General features: G+C 48.5%; 1 protein-coding gene across 1 annotated transcript; it reads left to right on the top strand.

Annotated features, from left to right (window-relative positions):
- The first annotated feature begins 953 nt into the window (after window positions 1–953).
- TLCD2 (TLC domain containing 2) lies at window positions 954–25,834 on the top strand. The gene is made up of 4 exons (XM_066599684.1): window positions 954–1,242; window positions 4,731–4,813; window positions 9,530–9,612; window positions 25,043–25,834. The coding sequence occupies exons 1-4, from the start codon at window positions 1,067–1,069 to the stop codon at window positions 25,418–25,420; spliced, it is 720 nt and encodes a 239-aa protein (XP_066455781.1). The 5' UTR covers window positions 954–1,066; the 3' UTR covers window positions 25,421–25,834.
- Window positions 25,835–26,282: the final 448 nt, after the last annotated feature.

The following is a 26,282-nucleotide window of genomic DNA, read 5'->3' as shown; positions in this document are numbered from 1 at the left end:
GTCCTTCCTCGCTGATGCTGTTCCCGCTTGCCCAGGGCAAATAGAAGGGGGACAGTTGGGTATTATTGTCGCTTAACGCCACCAGGAAGGACCTTACAAAAGTCAGCCTATCTGCTGACCCAGAGCTTTCGGTGGCGTCAAGGTACAATAATACCTAATAATTGTAATGCTTCAGAAAGACATCTAGTCCCCTCTTGAACTCTTTTAGTGAGTTTGCCATCACCACGTCCTCAGGCAGAGTTCCATAGTCTCACTGCTCTTACAGTAAAGAACCCCCTTCTATGTCGGTGTAGAAACCTGTCCTCTAAATGTAGAGGACGCCGCCTTGTTACAGTCACAGTCCTGGGTATAAATAGATGATGGGAGAGATTTCTGTATTGTCCTTTGATATATCCATACATAGTTATTAGGTCGCCCCTCAGCCGCACTTTTTCTAAACTATATAACCCTAATTTTGATAACCTCTCTCGGTATTGCAGTCCACCCATTCTGTTTATTACGTTAGTTGCCCGCCTTTGTATCTGCTCAAGCTCTGATACGTCCTTCTTGAGTACTGGTGCCCCAAACTGTCCACAATATTCCATGTGTGGTCTGACCAGTGACTTGTAAAGAGGAAGAGCAATGTTCTCATCATGCGCCCCATGACCTCTTTTGATGCCCCCCATGATCCTGTCTGCCCTGGCAGCAGCTGCCTGACACTGGTTGCTCTGGCTTAAAGGGTTTTCCGTGACAAATACTTCTGATGAGCTGACAGTTATCAGTGTAAACCCCATAGATGTAGAATGCATTACAGCGCCCCTCATGAGGAGCGGCCCCGCCACCCCAGCAGTCACTGCCGAGCCCCGACCACCGGCCTCGCGGGGAGCCGCACACATAACGCGTGAGCTGTCTGCGGGTCTCCAGGGCGCGGAGGAGACATCACCATGGGGACGGGAGGGGCGGGGGCACCAGTCTGCTGCCCGGGCGGCTGCTTGTTGGAGCTCCGATAAAGCCGGCGGAGGGGGCTGAGGAAGAAGCGGGAAGTATCTGCGCCGTCCCGTTACTCGCGGACACATCTGCCGGCTCCATGGAGCGCGGGCTCCTCGTCACCGCAGCCTCCTTCCTCTGCTTCCGCCTGTTGAATGCTCGGCTGGAGACCCTGCTGCCCGCGCCGGGCTCTGCGCTGCGGAACACATGGAAGTGGCGGAACATCTGGACGTCGTTCCTGCACAGCGTGGTGTCCGGGAGCTGGGCGCTGCTGGGGTGAGAGGGGCTGTGTGAGTCCGGGCGCTGCTGGGGTGAGAGGGGCTGTGTGTGCGGGCGCTGCTAGGGTGAGAGAGGGGCTGTGTGAGTCCGGGCGCTGCTGGGGTGAGAGAGGGGCTGTGTGTGCGGGCGCTGCTGGGGTGAGAGGGGCTGTGAGTCCGGGCGCTGCTGGGGTGAGAGGGGCTGTGAGTCCGGGCGCTGCTGGGGTGAGAGGGGCTGTGTGTGTGCGGGCGCTGCTGGGGTGAGAGAGGGGCTGTGTGTGCGGGCGCTGCTGGGGTGAGAGAGGGGCTGTGTGTGCGGGCGCTGCTGGGGTGAGAGAGGGGCTGTGTGTGCGGGCGCTGCTGGGGTGAGAGAGGGGCTGTGTGTGCGGGCGCTGCTGGGGTGAGAGGGGCTGTGTGTGCGGGCGCTGCTGGGGTGAGAGAGGGGCTGTGTGTGCGGGCGCTGCTGGGGTGAGAGAGGGGCTGTGTGTGCGGGCGCTGCTGGGGTGAGAGAGGGGCTGTGTGTGCGGGCGCTGCTGGGGTGAGAGAGGGGCTGTGTGTGCGGGCGCTGCTGGGGTGAGAGAGGGGCTGTGTGTGCGGGCGCTGCTGGGGTGAGAGAGGGGCTGTGTGTGCGGGCGCTGCTGGGGTGAGAGAGGGGCTGTGTGTGCGGGCGCTGCTGGGGTGAGAGAGGGGCTGTGTGTGCGGGCGCTGCTGGGGTGAGAGAGGGGCTGTGTGTGCGGGCGCTGCTGGGGTGAGAGAGGGGCTGTGTGTGCGGGCGCTGCTGGGGTGAGAGAGGGGCTGTGTGTGCGGGCGCTGCTGGGGTGAGAGAGGGGCTGTGTGTGCGGGCGCTGCTGGGGTGAGAGAGGGGCTGTGTGTGCGGGCGCTGCTGGGGTGAGAGAGGGGCTGTGTATAGATAACCATGTAGTGTTTCGGAACACACCGCCAACGCTACTGCGCTCCCCGGGACGCGCGCGGCCAACGCTACTGCGCTCCCCGGGACGCGCGCGGCCAACGCTACTGCGCTCCCCGGGACGCGCGCGGCCAACGCTACTGCGCTCCCCGGGACGCGCGCGGCCAACGCTACTGCGCTCCATGGGACGCGCGCGGCCAGCCACCGAGGCGGTCCCCGGGGCGCGCGCGGCCAGCCACCGAGGCGGTCCCCGGGGCGCGCGCGGCCAGCCACCGAGGCGGTCCCCGGGGCGCGCGCGGCCAGCCACCGAGGCGCTGCCCGGGACGCTCGCGGGCAGCCACCGAGGCGCTGCCCGGGACGCTCGCGGGCAGCCACCGAGGCGCTGCCCGGGACGCGCGCGGGCAGCCACCGAGGCGCTGCCCGGGACGCGCGCGGCCAACCACTGAGGCGCTGCCTGGGACACACACAGGACGAAAATCTCGTGGAATGTCCACCGTGGGACTGCAGGGAAATTCCATGAGAATTCCACAGCGAAAAGGCAGCTTCAAAATGGCGCGGGATTGAAGCAGCTTGTCCGCCTGTATTGCGCTGCGGGAATCTCTCCCCATCGAGAGGAGAGCCTGCTGGATCCACTGCTGGATTTGGCTTAAAAATACATTTTAAAAAACTGCAAAAAAAATTAAAAAGATGAGAAACCCCCCTTATATTGTTCCTATTTACACGCAGGAGATACATGGCAGGTCATATACAACAGGACACGTCATTGCCACATCCCACCGCCATCTACTGCTCTGGTAGCTGCCTGTTTTACACCTCTTATCCGGCAATACAATTGCCATGCCGCGGCTTTGATTTCTGCATGGCACGTCAGTTTCGGCACTGCTTGGCCGCAGCAGCCTGTCCGTAGTGCGTGAGCGAGATTTTTGCAAATCTCACCCACTTTGCTGCTTAAAGGGGTTGTCCCGAGGCAGCAAGTGGGTCTATACACTTCTGTATGGCCATAATAATGCACTTTGTAATATACATTGTGCATTAATTATGAGCCATACAGAAGTTATAAAAAGTTTTTTACTTACCTGCTCCGTTGCTGGCGTCCTCGTCTCCATGGTGCCGACTAATTTTTGGCCTCCGATGGCCAAATTAGCCGCGCTTGCGCAGTCCGGGTCTTCAGCAGTCTTCTATGGAGCCGCTCGTGCCAGAGAGCGGCTCCGTGTAGCTCCGCCCCGTCACGTGCCGATTCCAGCCAATCAGGAGGCTGGAATCGGCAGTGGACCGCACAGAAGAGCTGCGGTCCACGAAGACAGAGGATCCCGGCGGCCATCTTCAGCGGTAAGTATTGAAGTCACCGGAGCGCGGGGATTAAGGTAAGCGCTCCGGTAAACTTTCTTTACTTCCCTGCATCGGGGTTGTCTCGCGCCGAACGGGGGGGGGGGTTGAAAAAAAAAAAACCCGTTTCGGCGCAGGACAACCCCTTTAAGGGCTTATTCACACTCTGTATATCGGGTGGGTTTTCACTCCCGGCCGATATACAGTGTCCCTTTCTGCAGGGGGGGGGGGAGGTGGGCCGCATCGGGATCAGTGCACTCAGCTCCCGCCCTCTCTCCTTCCCTTGTCGCGGTTTACAATGGGAGGGGGCGGTGGTAACATAGTAACATAGTATGTAAGGCTGAATGAAGACAATGTCCATCTAGTCCAGCCTGTCTATCCTACTGTGTTGTTGATCCAGAGGAAGGCAAAACCCCCAAGAGCAGAAGCCAATTAGCCCTTTTGGGGAAAAAATTCCTTCCCGACTCCCTAATGGCAATCAGACTGTTCCCTGGATCAACCCCTAATAGTTCCTACCTGCCTGTATACCAGGATTAACAATTAACCTAAGACTTGTATCCTATAATGCCCTTTCTCTCCGCCGTGTCCCACCCCTTCCATTCCAAACAGTGACGAGGGGCGGGAGCTGAGTGCACTGATCCCGGCCCGGCCCGCCTCCTTCCTCTGCAGAAAAGGACACCGTATATTGGCCGGGCGTGTAAACCCGTTCAATATACGGACGTGTGAATAAGCCCTAATCTCGGACTTAAGGACATGAGGAGATTCTGCCCTGTGTGAACGCGGCCTAAGAGTATTGTTTTCCGTGTTGTACTGCACATAGAGGGTGAATTCGGTCTCTTGTGAAAGGTCCCATAGAGGAGTCGACACAGAGCATGAAGATTGTTATTGCCCTGTTATCTCTGTAACAAAAACTTTTACACTCCAGAAGTAGTCTGTGCCCGGAGGGACATGACGACTGGACTATGATCTCTGTGGCTTTGGCTGCACTGAGCCCATTGAGATCTGTACTGTGTATACGATCCTCTGCATATACACTCAGATGTTAGCAACACTTGTCCCATGTAGACACTGGGTGACGAGGGGGGATTTGTTTGTTTGTCACTGTTGCAGCTCACCTAAAATAGTCATTAGTTGACAGCAGGTTTACGGGACGTCACAACTGTCTGTAAACGGACGGCGGAGACCGAGGCTGATGGTAAAAGGGGGGGGGGGGGGGGATACTGATCATGTATATTTGGAAATGTCATCTTCTTTCTTTCTGTTTCTTTCTGCAGGTTTTACCTGCACCCCGAGATGGCAGAAGACCTGGTGTCCACACATTCCTGCTCCTCGCACACTCTCGTTGCGGTCTCAGTAGGTTAGCTCATTTTCTTGCACTTCTTCCTAGCCAGTACCATAGATTAACCCTTTCGAATCCACTGTCTGACATCTTCCAACAGTCTTATTGAAGCCTGTACAGCTCCGATGTCAGAAGACGTCCAGCAGGGTATTCTTACTGTATATTACAGGCCGCTCTGTTGTCGGGGGGGGGGGGCCTCGCTGGCATGTCATATACCGCAGTACTGGCTCTAGCCAGCAGATGGCGCCATTGTATAATAGCAGAAAGAGAAAACCCCCTAGGAAACCCTAAATCCAAAATTGGATTGCAAAGGGTTAAATGCCGCAAAATTAGGGTGTATTTACACGGGTGAGTGTAGTGTAGACCAGTGAAAATCTCACCCACATTGCACTAGTTGTTTCTGCGATTCTTGTATATACAAAGCGTTTGGGCATTAAACACACGAGATTCGTATCTATATGCATGCCTTTTTTATGGGCATGGAAAGAAGAAAAAAAATGGCATATGGTTTGAATAGTTGGGGTACATTTACACAAGCCGTTTTGCTGCGCAAATTCCATCCAATTGCAATATCGCACGGTAAAAGGATGCATTATTTTCAATGGGTTTATACACATGAGCGATTTTTGTCTCTGAATACGAATCCAGGGGCAGAAAATTGCAGCATGTCCTACTTTTGGGTAATTCTTGTTCAAGAATTACCCATTATTTCCTATGGTAGCAAACCCCCTCCACCCCCCACGTAGTATTTGCATGCCATGCGATTTACATGTGAGTGTAATGCATTTTATATTATTTTAACTATTGGAACCCCATGTGATTCACATGTTTGTAACGCCGAAACGGAATTCAAAATATTTTGGAAATATACAAGAGGGACTTAAATTTCTCTTTCCCACTGGATCCACTTCTAGATTTGGCTTAAAATGCATTAAAAAAACGCAAAAATAAAAAAGATAACAAACCCACCTTATATTGTTACTATTTACACACAGTAGAAAGACTCAGTAGATACATAGCAGTTTATGTATAACATCATTAGAAATGCCACTCGTTACTATATTCCACCGGCATCATACTCTGGTTTTACACTTTGTCCCAAAAGAATCCATTGCCTACAAGTAGTCGTTTTGCTGCAAAACCCGGCATGCAGTTACATCTCAAGTAGATCTACAAATGGTTAGACTTGTGATGTGATTACATGAATGGTCTTGTCACCTGAGGTCCTAAAAGTGGTTCCACCCTTGGCCTATAAAAGGCTCCTTGTGTGCAGTGATCTGTTCGTCCGCTTGTGTAGAGCTTGTTGACTACCAGACACCCCTACAACACATTTGGGGAGATTTCGCCCAGTTACCGTAGTTTGAGAGGGGGCGCATTATTGAAATGCGAGAAACTAGATGGTCGTATCGATGAATTGCTGTCACTTGGGCCGTTCTGACCAGGCTGTTGGGACCAGTGGATGCCTGAGGGCACACACATAAGACGACTGGGCTCAGGAAGCCTTCAACAGACCACCAGTAGAGAGGATCATCTGATCGGCCAACAAGCACAAGCAGTTCCAACTGTTTCATTGTCGGCCATCCAGAGACAGGTGACAACCATCATGACAGACCCCTGTGTCTGTCAGAACTATTTCCAGGTGCATGGCTGAAGGACATGCGGTCTCACGGCTCCCATTAAATGTACAGCCTTTGACAACAACGCACCGTCGCTTCTGTTAGCAGTGGTGTCATGAACGATAAAACTGGACTGCTAAGGAGTGGAAATGGGTTGTCTTCAGTGACAAATCCAGGTTTAGTTTGGGCACTGATGACGGCCATGTTCGTGTCTAGAGACTGCGGGGTGAACGCCTCAATCCTGCCTTTGCTGTGGAGTGGTACACTGCCCCCACTGCTGGCGTGATGGTCTGGGGGGCGCATATATCTATATTACTCCCCAAATCCACACCAATCGCAACCTGTTTGGTTGTTTGGATTTACTCATTCCCGGTGATTGGTTATTTGAGTTGGTTGATTCACAGTGATTGATTATTTGGTTTGGCTGATTCACGGTCATTAGTTGTTTAGGTTGGCTTGTTCAAAAGTGGGAAGTAAAAGGCTGATATGCCTGGGGGGCCATCGGATAGAACAGTCAGTCACCCCTAGTGGTGGTACACGGACAATGACAGCTCAGTGACTAGATATGGCAGGGTTTCCAAGAGACATTTGTCAGTAGGTTAATGCTCGGTCGCACACACAAGGGGGTCACAGAAATGTCCCCACAACACTGTCGCACTTCCGTGGTCTGCCCCGTCACCAGATTTATCACCAATAGAACATGTCTTGGACCATCTGGGATGCCAACTTTGACAGCCTATTAGTTTGTATGATCTAGAGGCTGAGTTACTGCAGGGTGCTAGAGCCTCCACGCCCACCTGTACCACATTTTATGTCCAAGCTAGAGGTGCTATAACAGGGTACTAGAGCCTCCAAGCCCGCCTGTATCACACCTGTCTCTAGCTTGGATACAAGTACAACACGGCACTAGAGCCTCCTTACCCACTGGTATCACATTTTGTATCCATGCTAGAGGCAGCCCAACAGGGTAAGATAAATAAAATAAACCTTGTTATTTGTATAACTCCCAACGAATTCCGCAGCGCTTTCAGGTTATTTCCCCACCACCCCCCACCCCACCAAGCTGGGTACTCATTTTACCATCAGAAGGTTGATTAAACCCTCCACCTTCAGGTCATGAATGAGAGCTTAGGACTGCATTTCTGCTGCCTTAACACTCTGCGCAAAACGAGACTCTATACCTAGAAGAGCCTCCATGCCCGCCTGTATCCCATCTTGTATCCAAGCTACAGGTGGTACAACAGGGTACTAGAGCCTCCATGCCCGACCGTATCTCATTGTGCATCCAGGCTAGAGGCGGTACAACAGGGTACTAGAGCCTCCATGTCTGCTCGTATCACATCTTGTATACAAGCTAGAGGCGGTACAACAGGGTACTGAAGCTCCATACCCGCCTTTATCACATCTTACATCCAAGCTAGAGGCAGTAAAACAGGGCACTGGAGCCTCCCTTCAAGGGGTTAGTACATACATTCTCCTTTAGCTCTGATATTGTCATCACTTATATCAATGTTACAATCATACGGAGAAAGTTTCATTCCATTCCGACAACTCCTAGGTGCTCTATTTCTTTGACAAGGAGTGTATTTCCTTGGGATGTCTCCTGACCCATAGACAACGAATATAGAAAAGATTCATTGAAACAAAGGAGATATTGTGTATTTTAAAAAAAGAACCCACTTTTGTTTTATAAAAATAATTATCAATGATCACAAGAAACAAGCGTGCATCCGCATCATTCACGCAGCCGCCGGACACATTCCTTGGATTCTTTAAAAACAAACTGCAGTGGCTTCATGAGTCGCTCTTTGAAGATGGCATGTGAAAGAGGAAATTAAAACCAAGACGAACTAATAAAGATACAACATAGGGACTACAGAGAGGATGAGTGTATTATCTTACTGACTGTAGGGGTCATACACACATATGAAGCGGTTACAGCTTGCATCTTCCCACTATACCTCCGACAAGTATATCTCTCCTCTGGCTTGCATCTACAGAGGTATATACCCCTAGGAGCATTATTTCTAAGGGAGAGCATCTCCATATATACAGTGTGACTGAGCTGGTACAGCAGTGCATGAAGGCTCTGGTGTTTCTGTGAGCCATTAAAGAGATTATGCCATCACGTAATGAACCCGGGTCAGGGATGCCTATTGCACCCGCGTATGTTTTATTTGGTAACACTGTGGCGTTTCATAGAGGACATGCATTGAAGTTTGACTTGAGAACGGCGTTCCGAGTCACGGAGGTTTCGTATCATGTGGACATAACTTAGGGGTAACTTTCTGCAAACCAAATTCTGTCTTCAGTTACAGGAAACTCCTTTTTATTTTAACTATTTCACAGAAGCAGGTAAGTCTATAGAAACTTCAGTTACGCCCTTCACAGTTATAGACTAAAATAATAATTTTTATTAAGATCCTTTTTAAAAGACATATATGGGCTATACGGACTCACACAACATAAACACAAAGGGATGTCACAGTATCCCTTCCACACAACAACTAATGATTTTTTAGGTAGGAAGGTCCTGATGGTAGTAAATGACAAGGACACTTCGTAGTGTGATCAAAATTGACCAATTATGATGAAACCTACGAAAGGTAGTAATAGACTCATAAGATTATCCACAAATATTTCATGATAATCTGGGAGATATATATGAGTCTATTTGTTCCGCTCAACTTCGGGCTCAGTTCGGGCCCGAAGTTGAGCGGAACAAATAGACTCATATATATCTCCCAGATTATCATGAAATATTTGTGGATAATCTTATGAGTCTATTACTACCTTTCGTAGGTTTCATCATAATTGGTCAATTTTGATCACACTACGAAGTGTCCTTGTCATTTACTACCATCAGGACCTTCCTACCTAAAAAATCATTAGTTGTTGTGTGGAAGGGATACTGTGACATCCCTTTGTGTTTATGTTGTGTGAGTCCGTATAGCCCATATATGTCTTTTAAAAAGGATCTTAATAAAAATTATCCTTTTTATTTTATGAACCAATTAACTTTGGTTTGGAAGAAAAAAACAAATTGCCGTAGAAGCACATGGTGATGACCGATCATTTCAGAATGACTAAAACCCTCTGCCCCTTGTTTTTATTTTAGGTTATTTCATCCATGATTTTGTGGATATGCTGCAGAACCAAAAACTGCTTCAGTCCTGGGAGCTGCTCTTCCATCACACGGTGGTAGGTAATTCTGCAATCTTTCATCATATGGTTCTGCTTTCTAGTTCGCTTGGGGGAAAGATGCTATTGAATTGTGGAATCTGCAGGGCTGGTCCGCAGTTCAATATGCCCTATCATTGGGCATCCGCAAGTATATAAATTATGTCTTTTTTTTCCCCTGGCGGATCACACGCCAGGAAAAAAAAAACGCAGCATGCTTCATTTTTCTGGGTATCCCGCAGGGACGGCTTCCATTATAGTCAATGGAAGACGTCCGGAACCGCGGAACGCCCGCAGCTAACACTGTGAATGTGTTGCGGAACAGCGGGAAAAATGGCACGGCGCATGCCATCCGTGCGTGCCAGTGGACATGACGCCTTACTTTCAGAGGATGAAAATCTGCCCTAGTCATGTGATCGCTGCACCTGTCAGTTCCCCTAAGCTGCCCCGGCTGCAGGCAGCAGCATATAGTGACAGGCACTCTGATTTCAGTGGTCACTAAGGCCGTGTGCAGCCGGCCTTAGTGATTTTGCAAATCTTACTTTTGAAATCTTGCAGGTCTGGACTGGCGATGAGTCCAATGAAGCTCATGTGTATTCCTATATACGCAGGTGCAGTGTAGAAACTATATTGTAACATTGTAGGGAGCACATTTTTAGGGCTCATTCACACGGGCGTGAAGATTTTCGTCTGGCCGTGTCACAGGCACAGCACGGCTAAAAATTGCGTGAACGGGTGTTAAAACTCCCGTTTTAACGCCTGTTCAGACGTCCGAATGCAGCTATTATATGCCGCACCCAGAACACCATCAGGCAGGGCGGGGCGGGGCGGGAGCTAGTGTGCTAAACTCCTGCCCCTTGTCTGCTGCCAGCAATGGGACAGACCAGGAGCTCAGCACACTAGCTCCCGCCCTTCCAATTGCAGACAGTCGGCAAATGGTGGAAAGGAGGAGGGAAGGGGGTGGAAGATTAGGAGACCCCTCCCCCTTTGCCGGCAGCTCTCATAGGCTCCCATAGGAGTCTATGGAACCTTCCGGAAAAGATGGTTCCAGAAGTGGCCGGCCAGAATGCGCACCATCTGTGCCATCTCTGCCAGCTGGCCGTATTTACGCCCTGACAAATTGCGCGTCTGAACTGAGGCATTGAAAATAAATGCCTCAGATGGGTGGCGTGTATCGGCTGGCTGTGAAAACGCGGCCGATATACGCCCGTGTAAATGAAGCCTTACATTGTACAGTTACAGAATATTTACAAGTACCAGATCACAAATATAATTTTTTTTTCTTTGCTTGTTATGGTTGACATGATTCTTTTTTTATTTTTACTATCATGCATACGAGCTCGTAAGATGTTTTTAGATTTTTTTTTCTCCCCCCAAGGAGAGCAGCAACATAAACCTACTACGTGAAAAGCTGCCAACTTTCTGAGTGCAGAAGTTTCTATTAAGGCGGTTGCCACCACAAGGCGTTGGATACCTACTATATGTATACTCCTGGCAATACCGGCCGTGATCATTATTAGTTCTGTTTTCTGTATCGAGTCATTTATTTTTAGCGCATTATTCCCATGATTACACGGATCGCTCCTCACCACATTCTTGGGGCGGCTGCAGATTACCCAATGCTGTAAGATTGTATAATTTAGCATGCAGGAAGAGACGTCTGTGTGTGAAATGTGAGCTTTTATAACCAGGGATTACAGGAATGTGGCAATGCTGAAGAGAATGTTTGCTGTCAGGACATATTATCAAACTCAGCCCTTTGTAAATCTCCCTTATCAGGTGATACATTTAAAGTGACCTTAAAGAACCCACTCCTCCCACCCTGTTATCTAAGATCATGACTTACGGCTTCCATCAAAGTCTCATAACATGATGCAGCCTACGGCCAGGGTCACACAAACCGACTTGAATTGTGTATTCTAGCGCAATGTACGCACGCATGATATACGGTGAATGGCTTCAATGGAAGTACATCGATTTTTCATTGTTCCAGATTGCGTATATTATGTGAGTAAAAAAAAAAAACCCCAGCATGTTCTATTTTAATTAGAAAGTTTAAATAAAAATGAAGAAGCCAGTGCAGGACCGCGTGCGTAAAATACGCTGTTCATTCGCAGGCAAAAACCCGACAATACGCTGGGATATGCAGTCCCCCGTGCCAGTAAAAAGCTGCAATTTACTCAGCGTATTACTGCATGTTCATGTGATCCCTGCCTAACACTTAACCCATTAGGGACCCAGCACTGTAAATTTGTGGTGCTTGGCCCTGAGCCTCAGGGCTTATTTAACCCCTTAGTGACGAAGCCTGTTTGCGCCTTAGTGACGGAGCCAAATTTTGGAAATCTGACACGTGTCACTTAACATAACTCTGTGAAGGCTTTACATATCCAAGTGATTCTGACATTGTTTTTTCGCCACATGTTGTACTTTATTTTGGTTGTAAAAAGAGACTGATATAATTCGTGTATATTTATTAAAAGCGCCAAAATTGGGAAAATTTTGAAAAAAATTCTTTTTTTTCACATTTTCAACTGTAATATCTCAAATATGTCCAAACATACTGTACAAATTTTTATAAGATATATATTTCCATCTGTTTACTTTATTCTGAATGTACATTTGAAAAAGTTTTGTGTTTTTTTTTTTTTTTGTTTGTTTTTTTTTTTTTTTTTTTTTAACCATTTAGAGGACATACAAATTTAACATTACTTTTCAGCATTTTGAGGAACTCTTTGTTTTCCTGCACCAAGTCAAGTTTGCAAAGGCTCATTAGTGTCAGAATAATAGATACCCCCCAAATGACCCCATTTTAAAAACTACACCCCTTAGTGTATTCACTGAGGGGGGTCATGAGTATTTTGACCCCACAGGTTTTTTTTCAGGAATTAATAAAATTTAGAGGCGAAAAAATAAAATTTCATATTTTTGCAAATATGTCATTTTAAAGACATATTTTTTTCCTATAGTGCCCATGAAAATGAGGATTTACACCCCAAAATGGATACCCCCGTTTATCCCGTGTTCAGAGACATACCCATTGTGGCCCTAATCTTTTGTCTGGATGCACAACGGGACCCAAAATGAAAGGAGTAGTCGGTGGCTTTCAGAACAGAAATTTAGCATGAATATTTAGGCCCCATAGCACACTTGTAGAGCCCTTGAGCGGCCAAAACGACAGAGAACCCCAACAAATGACCGCATTTTGAAAACTAGACCCCCTAACGAATTTATTTAGGGGTGTATTTTTACACTACAATTTTTGAATAAAGCTAAGCAAAGCAGTAGGAAAAAAAATTACAATTTTATTTTTTTGGCAGTTGTATCAATTTAAAAACTGTTTTTTTTTTTTGTACAGCACACATAGGAATGAAGACTTTCACCCCAAAATGGATACCCCTGTTTGTCCCGTGTTCAGAACCATACCCCTTGTGGCCCTAATCTACTTAAAGGACACATGGCTAGGCCTATAATAGAAGGAGCACCCATTGGATTTCAGGGTACAACGGAATAAATTCCAGGCCCCATCGCCCACTTATGCAGCCAAAACGATAAAGAACCCCCACATATGACCCCATTTTAAAAACTAGACCCCTTAACGAATTCATCTAGGGGTGTACTGCATATTTTGACCCCACAGTATTTGAATAAATCTAAGCAAAGCAGAAGGAAAAAATTACTATTTTCATTTTTTTGGCAATTTCGTCAATTTAAAAACAGTTTTTTTTGTACAATGTACATAGGAATGAAGACGTTCACCCCAAAATGGATACCCCCGTTTGTCCCGTGTTCAAAAACATACCCATTGTGGCCCTAATCTACTTACAGGACACATGGCTAGGCCCATAATGGAGGGAACACCCATTGGATTGCAAGGCACAACTGAATAAATTACAGGCCCCATTGCCCACTTGTACGGAATAAAAATTGACACCTTAAAAAAATATCCCCCCTACCGCTCCGCCCTTTTCGGCGTTCCCCAAATCTTAGATAAAAGTAATAATGTGAACTGTGTAGTATTTCCGAAGACGGGTAATTACGGAGGCTGGTTGGGATGGGTACATGGGGCAATAAAACCGTGTATCCCCCCTCCTCTCATGCTTTTTGGGGGTATTTTGTGATCTCAGTAGCGGGTATGGGGTGTAAAAAGTGGCGTTCTGTGAGTCTTCGTAAGCTTGATGAGGTGTGGCGGTCTCACACAGAAGGCGCTCAACAAGGTGCTCCTGGAACTGCAGGAAGGCGAGCGTTTCCGGGGCTTCTTGTAAATTGCGTATTACAGGTAGCGGTCTGAATAATGCCGGGCTCTCGCAGCCATAGGCGGAATTCGCTTGCGGAGGCCCACAGCGGATCCCATCTGTGAGCCCGGCTGTGACCCTGCGTACGGCCGCGTAATGTACTGCGCATAACTGCCTACTCACACATGCGGTCATTCGCAGTACACTTTTTTTTTTGTTGTTTGTATTTCCCGCACCGTCGCTTAGCGATGACACGGGTACCTGCAGCCCGTATACAACATAGTTGCGTATGGGCAGCGGGTATATCCACGACAATGGAGCACAATGGGCTCTATGTTGCGGATATCCGCGGTAAAATCGAACATGCTGCGTTCGCTTTTCTGCTAGTGGATTACACAATTCCGACCCGCTAATGTGAGCGGAATTGTGTAATCTATTGCGTTTGATCAGCGTATTACCACGGATCAGACGCATGCGGAATCCGTAATTCCTATCTGGTCATGTGAGACCGGCCTTTGTTAGAGCGCTACTTTTTTATCACATGACCGGGGACCGCTCAACGAGGTCACCCGTCACTGCTCCAGGCTCTCGGCGACCATTGGTCGCCTGGGAGCAAGGAGATTTTAATTTTCCTGGGCTCCCCGACTCCTGCGCATGTGTCCGGTGTTTTGCCGGCGGTCGCATGTGCAGAATCCGGGAAAGTTCATGGAGGAAGATCGCGTCGGGGTGCAAATACGGAGGCCTCCGGTAAAAAGTTTCATCTCCTCTCACCGATCGCATCGGTGAGGGGAGATGAAGCTTCACCTTTTTTTAACTTTTATGTGATCGCCATTATCCATTGGATATCGGCGAACACGTGATCAGGAACCGCTCACCGCGGCCCCCCGTGAAATCTCCAGGCTCTTGGCTACGTTTTGTAGCCAGGAGCAGGGAAATTTTAAAATATCACAGCTTTTGCGCATGCGCCTGCCATATTGGCTACGGGCACGTGCGCAGAAGCTGGGGTAAGGTCCGCGGATAAATCCGCAGGCCTTAGGTACGTCATTTCATCCTCCCTCACAGATATGATCTGTGGGGGAAGATGAAATGCAAGCTTTTTTTTTACTTTTTACACTTTTTTTTTAACTTTACATGATCACTGTCATCCATTGGATGACAGTGATCATGTCCCCAGTGACATCCCTCTGCTCCGGGCTACACATGGCAACCTGGAGCAAAGGGATTTTAAATTTCCCGGGGCTCGAGCCCCTCTGTGCATGCGCCCGATGTCAATCGGGCGCGCATGCGCAGACGGGCACTATGGGTCCCGGGACATCGCAGAGGACCCAAGGTAAGTATTTTCACCTCCCCTCATGGATCCCATCCATGAGGGGAGCTGAAACTTTATCTTTTTTTAACTTTTTCGCGATCGTCGCTATCCAATGGATAGCGGCGATCGCGTGCCCGGGGACCGCTCACAGCGGTCCCCGGTAACACCTCCTGGTTCCCAGCTACCTTCAGGAGCCGGGAGCCAGGAGATTTTAAAATTGCCGGGAGCTCCCGGGCTTCTGCATGTGCGCGTGATGTCATCGTCTGGCGCGCATGCGCAGAAGGCTGGCGGCGGGTCCGGGACAACCAGATCTCCCGGGGACACCGCCGACAAGCCTGGTGAGAATTTTCAGCTGCCCCGATGCATCCGATCCGTCAGGGCAGCTGAATATCTAACTTTTTTCACTGTTTTATTTACTTTTTTGCGCTCGCGCTATCCATTGGATAGCGCCGATCGCAATACCGGGGGGGACTGCCCGCATTCTGGGATGACAGCTCCATGCTGTCGGCTACCTGCGGGCACCGACAGCATGGAGCTGTCACGTCCTCAGGCAAGTGGGCATTAATCCAAAGAGGATGCATAAAACTACGTACTCTAGGATTAAAGCCCACTTACTGAGGACATAGTTTCCCAATGGGGCAGTCGTTAAGGGGTTAAATAGGTGTATATCTGTCTGATTTTCACGCCCAGCCAACATACGCTGCCCCTCTCTGCAAAGGGAGGAAGCGGGACGGGAGCTAGTGCACAGAGCTCCCGCCCCCTGTCCACCCATCACCACTGTTAGAAATAGAAGGGGGCGGGACGGGACGTGGGCAGAGCTAAGGCCCCACTGTATATGCGGTGAGCCTGGGCCTTCTGAATGGGTGCAGAAACGTTAGATTTGTGCGCCCGTTTACTTGTTTTTACGGCGCCAGCCGTGTGAAAGAGCCCTTAATCGCGTTAATATGCAAAATGCACCCATTTTGATCAAAATACGTGTGCCCATGTTGCACGTCAAGGCGTCCTTTATTTTGATGGGAACGTACACTAATAGACTTGCCTCTCTTGGGCCTAAGCCTTCAAATGCATTCAGGAAAGCGGGATCCAGTTGTATACTCTAACTAAAAGACTTGAGACAAAAGCGGAAATAGGGTGCATGATAGATGGGGCAGCAGCTCCTCCACAAATGTACATGAAATAAAAGTATCCAGTCAGCACTTCCTACAGATACATAAAATGTGCAGGTGAGCACAGGAATCCTGATATATGTATGTATGCTTCCAACACTTGTTGTGCAGCTGAACACAGGCCGCCCTCCGTCTATATGGAGTATCATACTATCCACAAGACTGCATGCAAGAGATTATGCTAATTGTTTCCATGGCTCACAATTACTGGTGAATTGCCAGAAACCGTCATACCAAGAGAGTCACGAGAGACAAGTGCCTCATTGTCAGCTGCTTGAGACAGGACCTGCATGCGCTTCTTCTCCCCTTTTTAGTTCTAGGCCTGTTATGGAACTTCTTAGAAAAAGTGTTGTTATAAAATGTTGGGTGCCTGGGGGCCAAGTATGGGGCCTATATAATGGATGTGTGCATCGCTGATTGGCCGAACAACCATGGGTGTGTATGTATCTGGATTTGCACTACTCTCCTTTTGGGATATGGGGTGCCGGTGTAACATCATTAGGCATGTGTCCCTTTTGTGTTCACTGTACCTCTTTAAACTAAACGACAGGTCAGTAGTCGCCCAAATAATCGCTCAAACAAGTGATCATCGCTGACTGTCGGCCCGTCTACACAAGTCACTCAGTATTCGCTAGTCGTTCTGTTAGAGTCAGCTGAAGTGGAATGACTGCTAAGCGGCTTCTTCCTCGGGCTGGCTCCACACGGGCGAGAAAATTCTGTGGTTTTTTTTTTGTTTGTTTTTTTCTCCGCCTGCTGCGATAGTCAGTAAAACAGCAGAATATGAAACCAATGATTTACAATGGTTTCCTTCCCATCTGTGATGTTTTCTCTGATGCGATGTTAAGGGGATAAAAAAAATCATGGCTTGTTCCATCTTTCTGTGATGTGCGGGTCCCTCCCCCATGTATTCCAATGGAAGCTTTTTTTAATCTCATTGCAACACTACAAACGCGTTGCAATGACTTAGGCCTCCCTCACACGGGCGTTTTTCAAACCTGCGTTTACTGCAGATTCAGCCCGGATTTAGCAGCGCTGGCATGCGTTATGTCAGCAGTTTGGCTGCATTTTCAGCACAGCTGAAAACGCAGCCAAGTATGCTGAAGAAAAAAAAGTCAATACTCACCTTGCAGGTGCCGTCGGGGTCCCCGTCAGTGTTTTCAGTGATTCGGGTCAGCTGCCGGGCAGTTGTCAAGCCAGCAAAGCATCTATTGCTAGAGACGGGGATTGAATTCCCCGCCTCCCAGCAAAAGATTGCTCTGATTGGCTGAATCGGCTCAGTGACAGCCCTCTCACCCAATCATAGCCAGCGCTGGATGCACCAATCGCAGCCATTGAATGGCTTTTCTCTTAGGTTTAGTTTAGCTAGAGCGTTTAGTGCTGCCAAAAAATGCAGTAAAGTTTCAATGGGTGATGCCGAAAACAGCCAAAGATGGAACCGCTGCGCTTTGCCGCTTGTGTGAGCAGCCCCATTGAAATGAATAGGAGCGTTGTACAGCATTTATCGCAGCACTGAAAAGGCAGCATGGGATTTTAATCGATGGCTCTGAACCGCCCTTTTGACACCTCCGTGGCTGAGAGTTTTCCGACCAAATTTGTGTCTACTTCACCTCCTGCCCTGCTCTGGGTGGTTTTGGGAGCCAGCTGGTAACAGCAACTGAGTGGCTCAAACCCCTGACCAATGGAACCATGTTGCTCGGGCAGATGCTCACTTCTGCCCAGGGGCATCTGTGTCATATTGCCTCCACTTAAAGGGGTTGTCCCGCGCCGAAACGGGTTTTTTTTTTTTTCAACCCCCCCCCCCCGGTCGGCGCGAGACAACCCCGATGCAGGGAGGTAAAGAAAGCTTACCGGAGCGCTTACCTTAATCCCCGCGCTCGGGTGACTTCAATACTTACCGCTGAAGATGGCCGCCGGGATCCTCTGTCTCCGTGGACCGCAGCTCTTCTGTGCGGTCCATTGCCGATTCCAGCCTCCTGATTGGCTGGAATCGGCACGTGACGGGGCGGAGCTACACGGAGCCTGCATTCTGCACGAGCGGCTCCATAGAAGACTGCAGAAGACCCGGACTGCGCAAGCGCGGCTAATTTGGCCATCGGAGGGCGAAAATTAGTCGGCACCATGGAGACGAGGACGCCAGCAACGGAGCAGGTAAGTAAAAAACTTTTTATAACTTCTGTATGGCTCATAATTAATGCACAATGTATATTACAAAGTGCATTAATATGGCCATACAGAAGTGTATAGACCCACTTGCTGCCGCGGGACAACCCCTTTAAAGTCAGTCTCTACGTGACTTATTGAAATAGGATTTATAATGCCATAATAAGCATTTTGTACGGGGTTTCCATATTTTTGTTCACCCCCTGTATCTCTCCTGAGTGAAAGCACAGTAGCGATAGTTGCTGGGACGGCTGTCCGGTCTGGCGTGAAGATAAATGTTCCCGCTATAAACTCCATGACACGCTTATGTTTTAAGGCTTTGTTCATGTCTGCGTTGGAGGCCTTTATCACAGATTTGGTATACTATATAATGCAGCATGTAGTGCCATTCTGTCCTGTAAAAATTGCGGTGGCATGACGGAAGCTCAAGGGACATCGTATTAGTCAGTGAGCTCCATCAGGCGCTGTTTGCCTCAGTGACGTGCTGGATCCTGCACTGCGTGATTTTGATTGTTGGGTTTCTGTGATTGAGCTGAACAATGGAAATCAAGAGGAAACCTTGAGTATATTGCCTAATGTTGTCAGGTTTTAATGTGCCTTCTCCCATAAGATTCCTAGACGGTAGATGATTATGTTGCAGAACAGCTCCACAGTGCCACCTATTGAAAGGCAGCATTCCTTCAAGTCAGAGGCAGACTTTTTATACAAGCCTTGTAACAATGACTGGGAATTAAAAGCAAAGCCAGACTCCATGTACAGACAGCTGTTTCAGGGTTTTTGCCCTTCATCAGTGTACAGTAGGAGTCAGGCTTTGCTAGTGAGAGGCCTGGGACAGGGGTCAGAAACACTATCTTTTCTTCTTAGGGAGAGCAACTATACTATAAACTAAGTGAGGAGACTCAAATGGCCATGCACGCTCCTCTGGGTAATATGCAAATAAGGGAGATGGAATAAATCCTCCACAGTGCCACCTATTGAAAGGCAGCATTCCTTCAAGTCAGAGGCAGACTTTTTATACAAGCCTTGTAACAATGACTGAGAATTAAAAGCAAAGCCAGACTCCATGTACATTTTGAGGAACGCTTTGTTTTCCTGCACCAAGCCAAGATTGCAAAAGCTCATAGGTGTTTGAATGATAGATACCCCATTTTAAAATCTACACCCCTTAATGTATTCACTGAGGGGTGTCATGAGTATTTTGCGCCCCAATTTTTTTTTTGAGTTAATGCAATTTAGAGGAGAAAAAAATAAAATTTAATATTTTTGCAAATATGTCATTTTAAAGACCGTTTTGTTTTGTTTGTTTTTTTTCCTGTAGTGCACATGAAAATGAGGATTTTTTTCCCCCCAAATGGATCCCTTTGTTTCTTCCGTGTTCAGAAACATACACATTGTGGCCCTAATATTATGTCTGTATGCACAGCGGGGCTCAAACCGAAAGGAGCCAGTGACTTTTAGAACAGACATTTTGGTTGAAGGGGTTTCAGGCCCTATTGCCCATTTGTAGAGCCCTTGGGCTGCCACAATGATGGAGAACCCCCAAAAATGACCCCATTTTGAAAACTAGACCCCTTAACAAATTCATCTAGGGGTGTACTGTGTATTTTTACCCCACAGCTTTTGAATTTATCTAAGCAAAGCAGAAGGGAAAAAAAACGATTTTCATTTTTTTTAGTACAGCGCACATCTGAATGAAGACTTGCACCCCAAAATGAATACCCCTGTTTGTCCCGTGTTCAGAAACACACCCATTGTAGCCCTAATCTACTTACTGGACACATGGCTAGGCCAGGAATGGAGGGAACACCCATTGGATTTCAGGGCACAAATGAATAAATTCCAGGCCCACTTGCACTCTTGTGCAGAAAAAAAATTGACTTCCTAAAAATAATCCCCACCGTGCCCTTTTTGGCGTTCCCTAAATCTTAGATAAAAGTTATAATGTAAACTATGTGGTATGTCTGAAGGCAGGGGTAATTAGGGGGGCCTGGTTGGGATGGGCACATGGGGCAATAATACTGGGTATCCCTTTTCTTCCCATGCTTTTTGGGGGGTATTTCTTGACCTCCGCGGCAGGCAGGGGGTGTAAAAAGTGGCGCTCTGTGAGGCTTCGTAAGTTTGCTGAGGTGCGGCGGTCTCACGCTAAAGGCGCTCAACAAGCTGCTCCTGAAACATGTACTGCGCATAACTGCATACTCGGGCGGTCATGCGCAATACATCTCGTTTATATTTCTCACGCCGTCGCTTGGCGATGACGCGGGTACCCACAGTCCGTACACAATGTAGCTACGTATGGGCTGTGGATTGATCTGTGACCGTAGAGCACAATAGGCTCTATGTTGTGAAGATCCGCAGTAAAATAGAACATGCTTCGTTCTGTTTTCTGAGAGTGGATTACGTAATTCCGACCCGCTAATGTGAGCAGAATTGTGTAATGCAATGCATTTGATTGATCCGCGGATCAAAAGCATGCGAAATCCGCAATTTCTATCCAGCCATGTGAGACCGGCCTAAGGTAGATCGATACCTTTTTATCACGTGACCGGGGACCACTGAAGGAGGCCACTGGCCACTGCTCTAGGCTCCCAGCTGCCTTTTAGTAGCCAGGAGCAAGGAGATTTTAAATTTTCCTGGCCCTCCCCAGCTTCCGCGCTTGCATCTGCCGTTTTGTTGACAGGTGCATGCACCAAAAATGGGGAAAGATCCATGGATAAAGATCCCATAGAGGGACGTCACCGGAGGCCTTAGGTAAGTAATTTCACCTCCCCTCATGGATCGGATCTATGACGGGAGATGAAACTTTACCTTTTTCTTTTTTTTTTCCTGTTTTTAAGTTTTATGTGATTGCCATTATCCATTAGATAACTGGGATCACGTGACCAGAGACCACATATTGCGGCCCCACCGTGAAATCTCGAGGCTCTCGCCTACGCTTGGTAGCCGGAAGCAAGGAGATTTTAATTCCCCCGACCGCATGGGGCTGCCATTTTGGCGACTGCTTTGCACACGCGCCCGGGTTAAGATCCCCCCGCCCCTCCAGTAGATGAGAGTCTGCAGCTGCAATAACCCATGGGCCCATGCCTCTATTTCACAGGGAGGCTGTGAAAAGGTGTATCGGTGGTCGTTAGGGGTTAATATGTTATATATACAGCTTTCTTTTACTTTGTGTAGGATGCAAAAAAACATTCCAGTCAATGTATTGGTTGTTGGTTTCAACGTAAGGTTAGGCTACATTCCTGCACAGCAAAGAACGATAGTTCTACCCAACCTCAGCTGCTGATACTCACATGATCTTGCCAACATTATCGGCAAGATCGTGCAGCCCTTGGTTGTCGTGACTGGGCAGGGTTTCAACCACAGGTTGTTTTTGCTCGGTGGGAACACAGTCATAGGAGTCTTTGTTTAGTATAGTAATGATATGCAGATGTAAGGTATTATTGTATCTTGTTGCCACCGGAAGTGTGGGTGGTGACAAGATGCAGGCTGCTTGACCACCTGCACACGCCCCCAGTTTTTAATTGGCTGCAGGGCACTGGCACTCGCTAATAGCGGCTTCCCTGGTGGCACGCTGCTAAGCTGAACTCCCTTTCTAGCCTTCCCCTGCCACACCCTCCCCCTCCCTGACTGTCACCCACCACTATCCCCTAATCCTCCAGCCTCCCTCTGCAGCCTTCCCCCCAGCACCCCCTCCCTCACTGTCACCCAGTGCTGTCCTGTGCTGTCTTACTGCAGTGTCCCCACAGCCTCCCGGTCCCCCTTTCTCACTCTCACCCAGAGATGTCCTGTGGACTCCCCGATGCTGCGCCGCTGCTCCCTCAGTGTCCGCGAGTGCTCTCTGGTCCCACATGCTGCCAGTGCAGGGAGGCCGCTGGAGAAGAAGCTGCGGTGCAGCCGGGGAAGCCGCTCTTGGTGAGGGCCAGGACCTGAGAGTCCTGAGCAGGGGGAGGCACTCCTGCATGCTCCCAGCTTTTAATGGGCTGCTCAGGCTGTCAAGCAGCCTGCAACTTGTCACCACCCACACTTCCGGTGGTGACAAGATACAGTAATACCCAGATATAAATGGGAAGTGACTAGCTCATTAGCACCTTAATATACCCTACTGCTTATGGTCCTTTTTCACAGGCAGATAATCTACCCGTGCTAACGACCACTGACTGACAACGGCTATGTCAGTCAGTGCTTGTTCCCTTCGTGTGCATTGGCAGATTATCTACCCTATGGGGACAACTAAATGCTGACATGATCATTCATCCCCATAGAGCTGTCATTGATGACCTGCACATCTCTCTGTTCGCGCAAGAAATTGTACAGCCCAGTTGTCATTTTGCTGCAAAACTCAGCATACAGTTACATATCAGCCAGATACAGAAATTATTAGAGTTGTGGCGGGATAAGGTGAACGGTCTTGTCACCTGAGACCCTAACAGTGGTTCCACCCTTGGAGTATAAATAGGCTCTCAGAGGCTCCTTGTGTGTGCCCTCTTTATCTGCTTGTGTAGAGCTTGTTGACCACTAGCCGCCTCTACGACGCAGAGAAGTGATTTCACCCCGTTACCAGAGTTTAGGAGGAGGCACATTATTGGAATAAGAGAAGCTGGATGGTCTATCGAGGAATTGCTAATCATCTGGGCCGTTCTGACTAGACTGTTAGGAGATGTGGGGCCAGTGGATGTGCGAGGACACACAAGGTAAAAGGGCTCAGGATGTCCAGGACAGACCATCAGTAGAGAGTATTGTCTGATCATCTGAGAAGTACGAGCAGCTCCAACTGTTTCATTATCCACCATCCAGAGACAGGTGGGACCCCTGTGTCTATTGGAACCATATCCAGGCACTTGGCTGAAGCACATTTGGTTTCACAGTGGCCATTACATGTATGACTTTTTACACCCACCCACTGTTGCCTCGATTTGTAGTGATGTCGTGAATGATGAAACTGGATGCTACAGAGTGAAACCCGGTTGTCTTCAGTGACAAATCCAGGTTTAGTTTTGGGCACCGAGGACGGCCCTGTTCATGTCTGGAGATCTAGGAGTGAGAGCCTCAATCCTGCCTTTGCTGTGGAGCGGCACCCTGCCCCCACTACTGGTGTGATGGTCTGGGGAGCCATTGTATATAACAGTCGGTCATCCCTAGTAGTGGTACGAGGGACAATGACAGCTCAGTGATATGTTCAGGACATACCGCAGCCACATGTGGTCCTCTCATGGCGGCTTCCAAGAGGCATCGTCCAGCAGGATAATGCTCGGCCGCACAAGGGGGTCACAGGAATGTCTCCACAACATTGTCACACTTCCGTGGCTGCCTGGTCGCTATATTTATCGTCAGTAAAACATGTATGGGACCATCTGGAACACCAACTTCTACAGCCTACGACTTTGTATGATCTAGTGGCTCAGTTACAGCAAATATGCGCCAGTATGGCACAGGATACCGTATGGAACCTGTATGCCTCCATGCCTGACTATATCACATCTTGTATTCAAGCTCGAGGTGGCCCAATGGTACTAGAGCCTCCATGCCCACCCGTATCACATCTTGTACCCAAGCTAGAGGCGGCCAAACAGGGTACTAGAGCCTCCATGCCTGCCTGTATTACATCTTGTATCCTAGCTAGAGGCAGTTCAACAGGGTACTAGAGCCTCCATGCCTGCCTGTATCACATCTTGTATCCAAGCTAGAGGCAGTTCAACAGGGTACTAGAGCCTCCATGCCTGCCTGTATCACATCTTGTATCCAAGCTGGAGGCGATACAACAGGGTACTAGAGCTTCCATGACTACCCCTATCACATCTTGTATCCAAGCTAGAGGCGGTACAACAGGATACTAGAGCTTCCATGCCTACCCATATCACATCCTGTTTTCAAGCTAGAGGTGGTACAACAGGGTACTAGAGCCTCAATGCCCACCTGTATCACATCTTACATGCAAGCTAGAAGCGGCCAAACGGGGTACTAGAGCCTCCATGCCCACCCGTATCACATCTTACATGCAAGCTAGAAGTGGCCAAACAGGGTACTAGAGCCTCCATGCCCACCCATATCACATCTTATATCCAAGCTAGAGGCAATACAACAGGATACTAGAGCCTCCATGCCCACCCGTATCACATCTTGTATCCAAGCTAGAGGCAATACAGCAGGGTACTAGAGCCTCAATGCCCACCCGCATCACATCTTGTTTTCAAGCTAGAGGTGGTACAACAGGGTACTAGAGCCTCTCTTTAAGGCGGTCAATGTTCTGATATTGTAATCCCTTTTATCACTGTTATAATCACACAGAGAAGCTGTCCTTCCATTCTACGTCTCCTTCTGGGGCGTGAACTGTAGCTGCCAGGTAGTAGCAGATTTATTTTGTACGCTGCACATGCTGAAAGATAAACCACAGAAGATTCCAGCTTTTATATTTTCTGACTATAGCGGTAATAATGACCATAGTTGTCGGCACTTTACGATGAACAGAACACTTCATGTTCAGCCGAGTATCTGATAAAATATTTATTTGCAGTAATGTTAATGTGTGAACGTTCTTGAGCTGTAGTCTATAGCGTTCTTCTGACCGCACTGTTTCCCCTTTCTTCCAGGTCATCACTTGCTTCGGTATATCCGTGCTCCTGCATCACTACGTGGGGTTTGCAGTGGTGGCCTTGCTAGTGGAAATTAACTCCATATTCCTGCATCTCAGGCAAATTCTGCTCATGGCCAATCTAGCAAAAACCACCATGTATCGAGTGAACAGCCTGCTGAACCTGGGGACATACGTCATCTTCCGGATCAGCACCTTGGCCTGGATGACGCGGTGGTTGGTGTTAAACAGAGAGAACGTTCCCCTGCTCCCCTACACCATCGGCAGTGTGGGCATGGCCATAATGACTGCCATGAATGCAGTGCTTTTCTACCGTCTCCTGAGAAGCGACTTTCTTAAGGCAGCCCGAGATGTGCCAAGTGAAAAGGAGAAATAACAAGTAGAGCTTCATTCTGAAGATTCAGGGAGGCGTTTGGGCCATAATATCAGATACATGAATTGGAGTTTGCGAGGTGCAAGCGGCTTGTGACATCCACAAAACTTCAGTACTAAAGACTAAGCTGTGCCGCTGCTCTGCGGAGGAGACCAAAGGAACGACTGTTAGGTGCTCTGTACATTACTGAACTTCTGGTCTGAAGCAAAGGTTTCTTTTTCAACCTTTTAGCTGCAGTCACCTATAATGGTCTTTTTTCCTCAAATTTCCTACCACTGAGGCTACATTCACACGAGAGTGAACATCGGGCCAGTTCTTTGCGTTGCGAGAAGTGAATATGAACTCTATTCTTTTGAATGGAGTCATACACATGAACAATGCCGTGAGGTAAAAAACAAATCGCTACATGCCCTATTTTTTTTTTTGGGGGGGGGGGGGGGGGGGCGCGTCCCTTGGAACGCAACGCCAATTGTCTTCAATGGGACAATGCGATGTTATGTTTCCCACTGAAATCAATGAGAAACACTTACCTGTCCTCCGATGGGTAAAACACATGTTCATAAGTGTGATGTCATGTCAAGTGTCTCAAGGCCTTCATGATATCCTATTACACTTGCATGCTGTGCAATGCATGGTTTCCCACTGAAATCAATGGCCAACACTTGCGATCCTCTGTTGTGCATTAAACACCCAAGTGAGGATCGGGATTTCATAAATGCGATGCGTTTTTGCATGAATACCGCCTCGCATCCGCAGGTAAAAGGCACGTTGATAAGTGCGATATCGGCTCGAAATCGTACTCTCATGTGAACGTAGCCTAAGGCATGTGCGTTTCACATGCGGTTGTGAGGCATTTTTGATTCAA

Source organism: Eleutherodactylus coqui, chromosome 4 (genome assembly GCF_035609145.1).
Source record: "Eleutherodactylus coqui strain aEleCoq1 chromosome 4, aEleCoq1.hap1, whole genome shotgun sequence".
Lineage (NCBI taxonomy): Eukaryota > Metazoa > Chordata > Amphibia > Anura > Eleutherodactylidae > Eleutherodactylus > Eleutherodactylus coqui.
The sequence above is the reverse complement of the archived record's forward strand: the minus strand, read 5'-3'. Positions and strand labels throughout refer to the sequence as shown.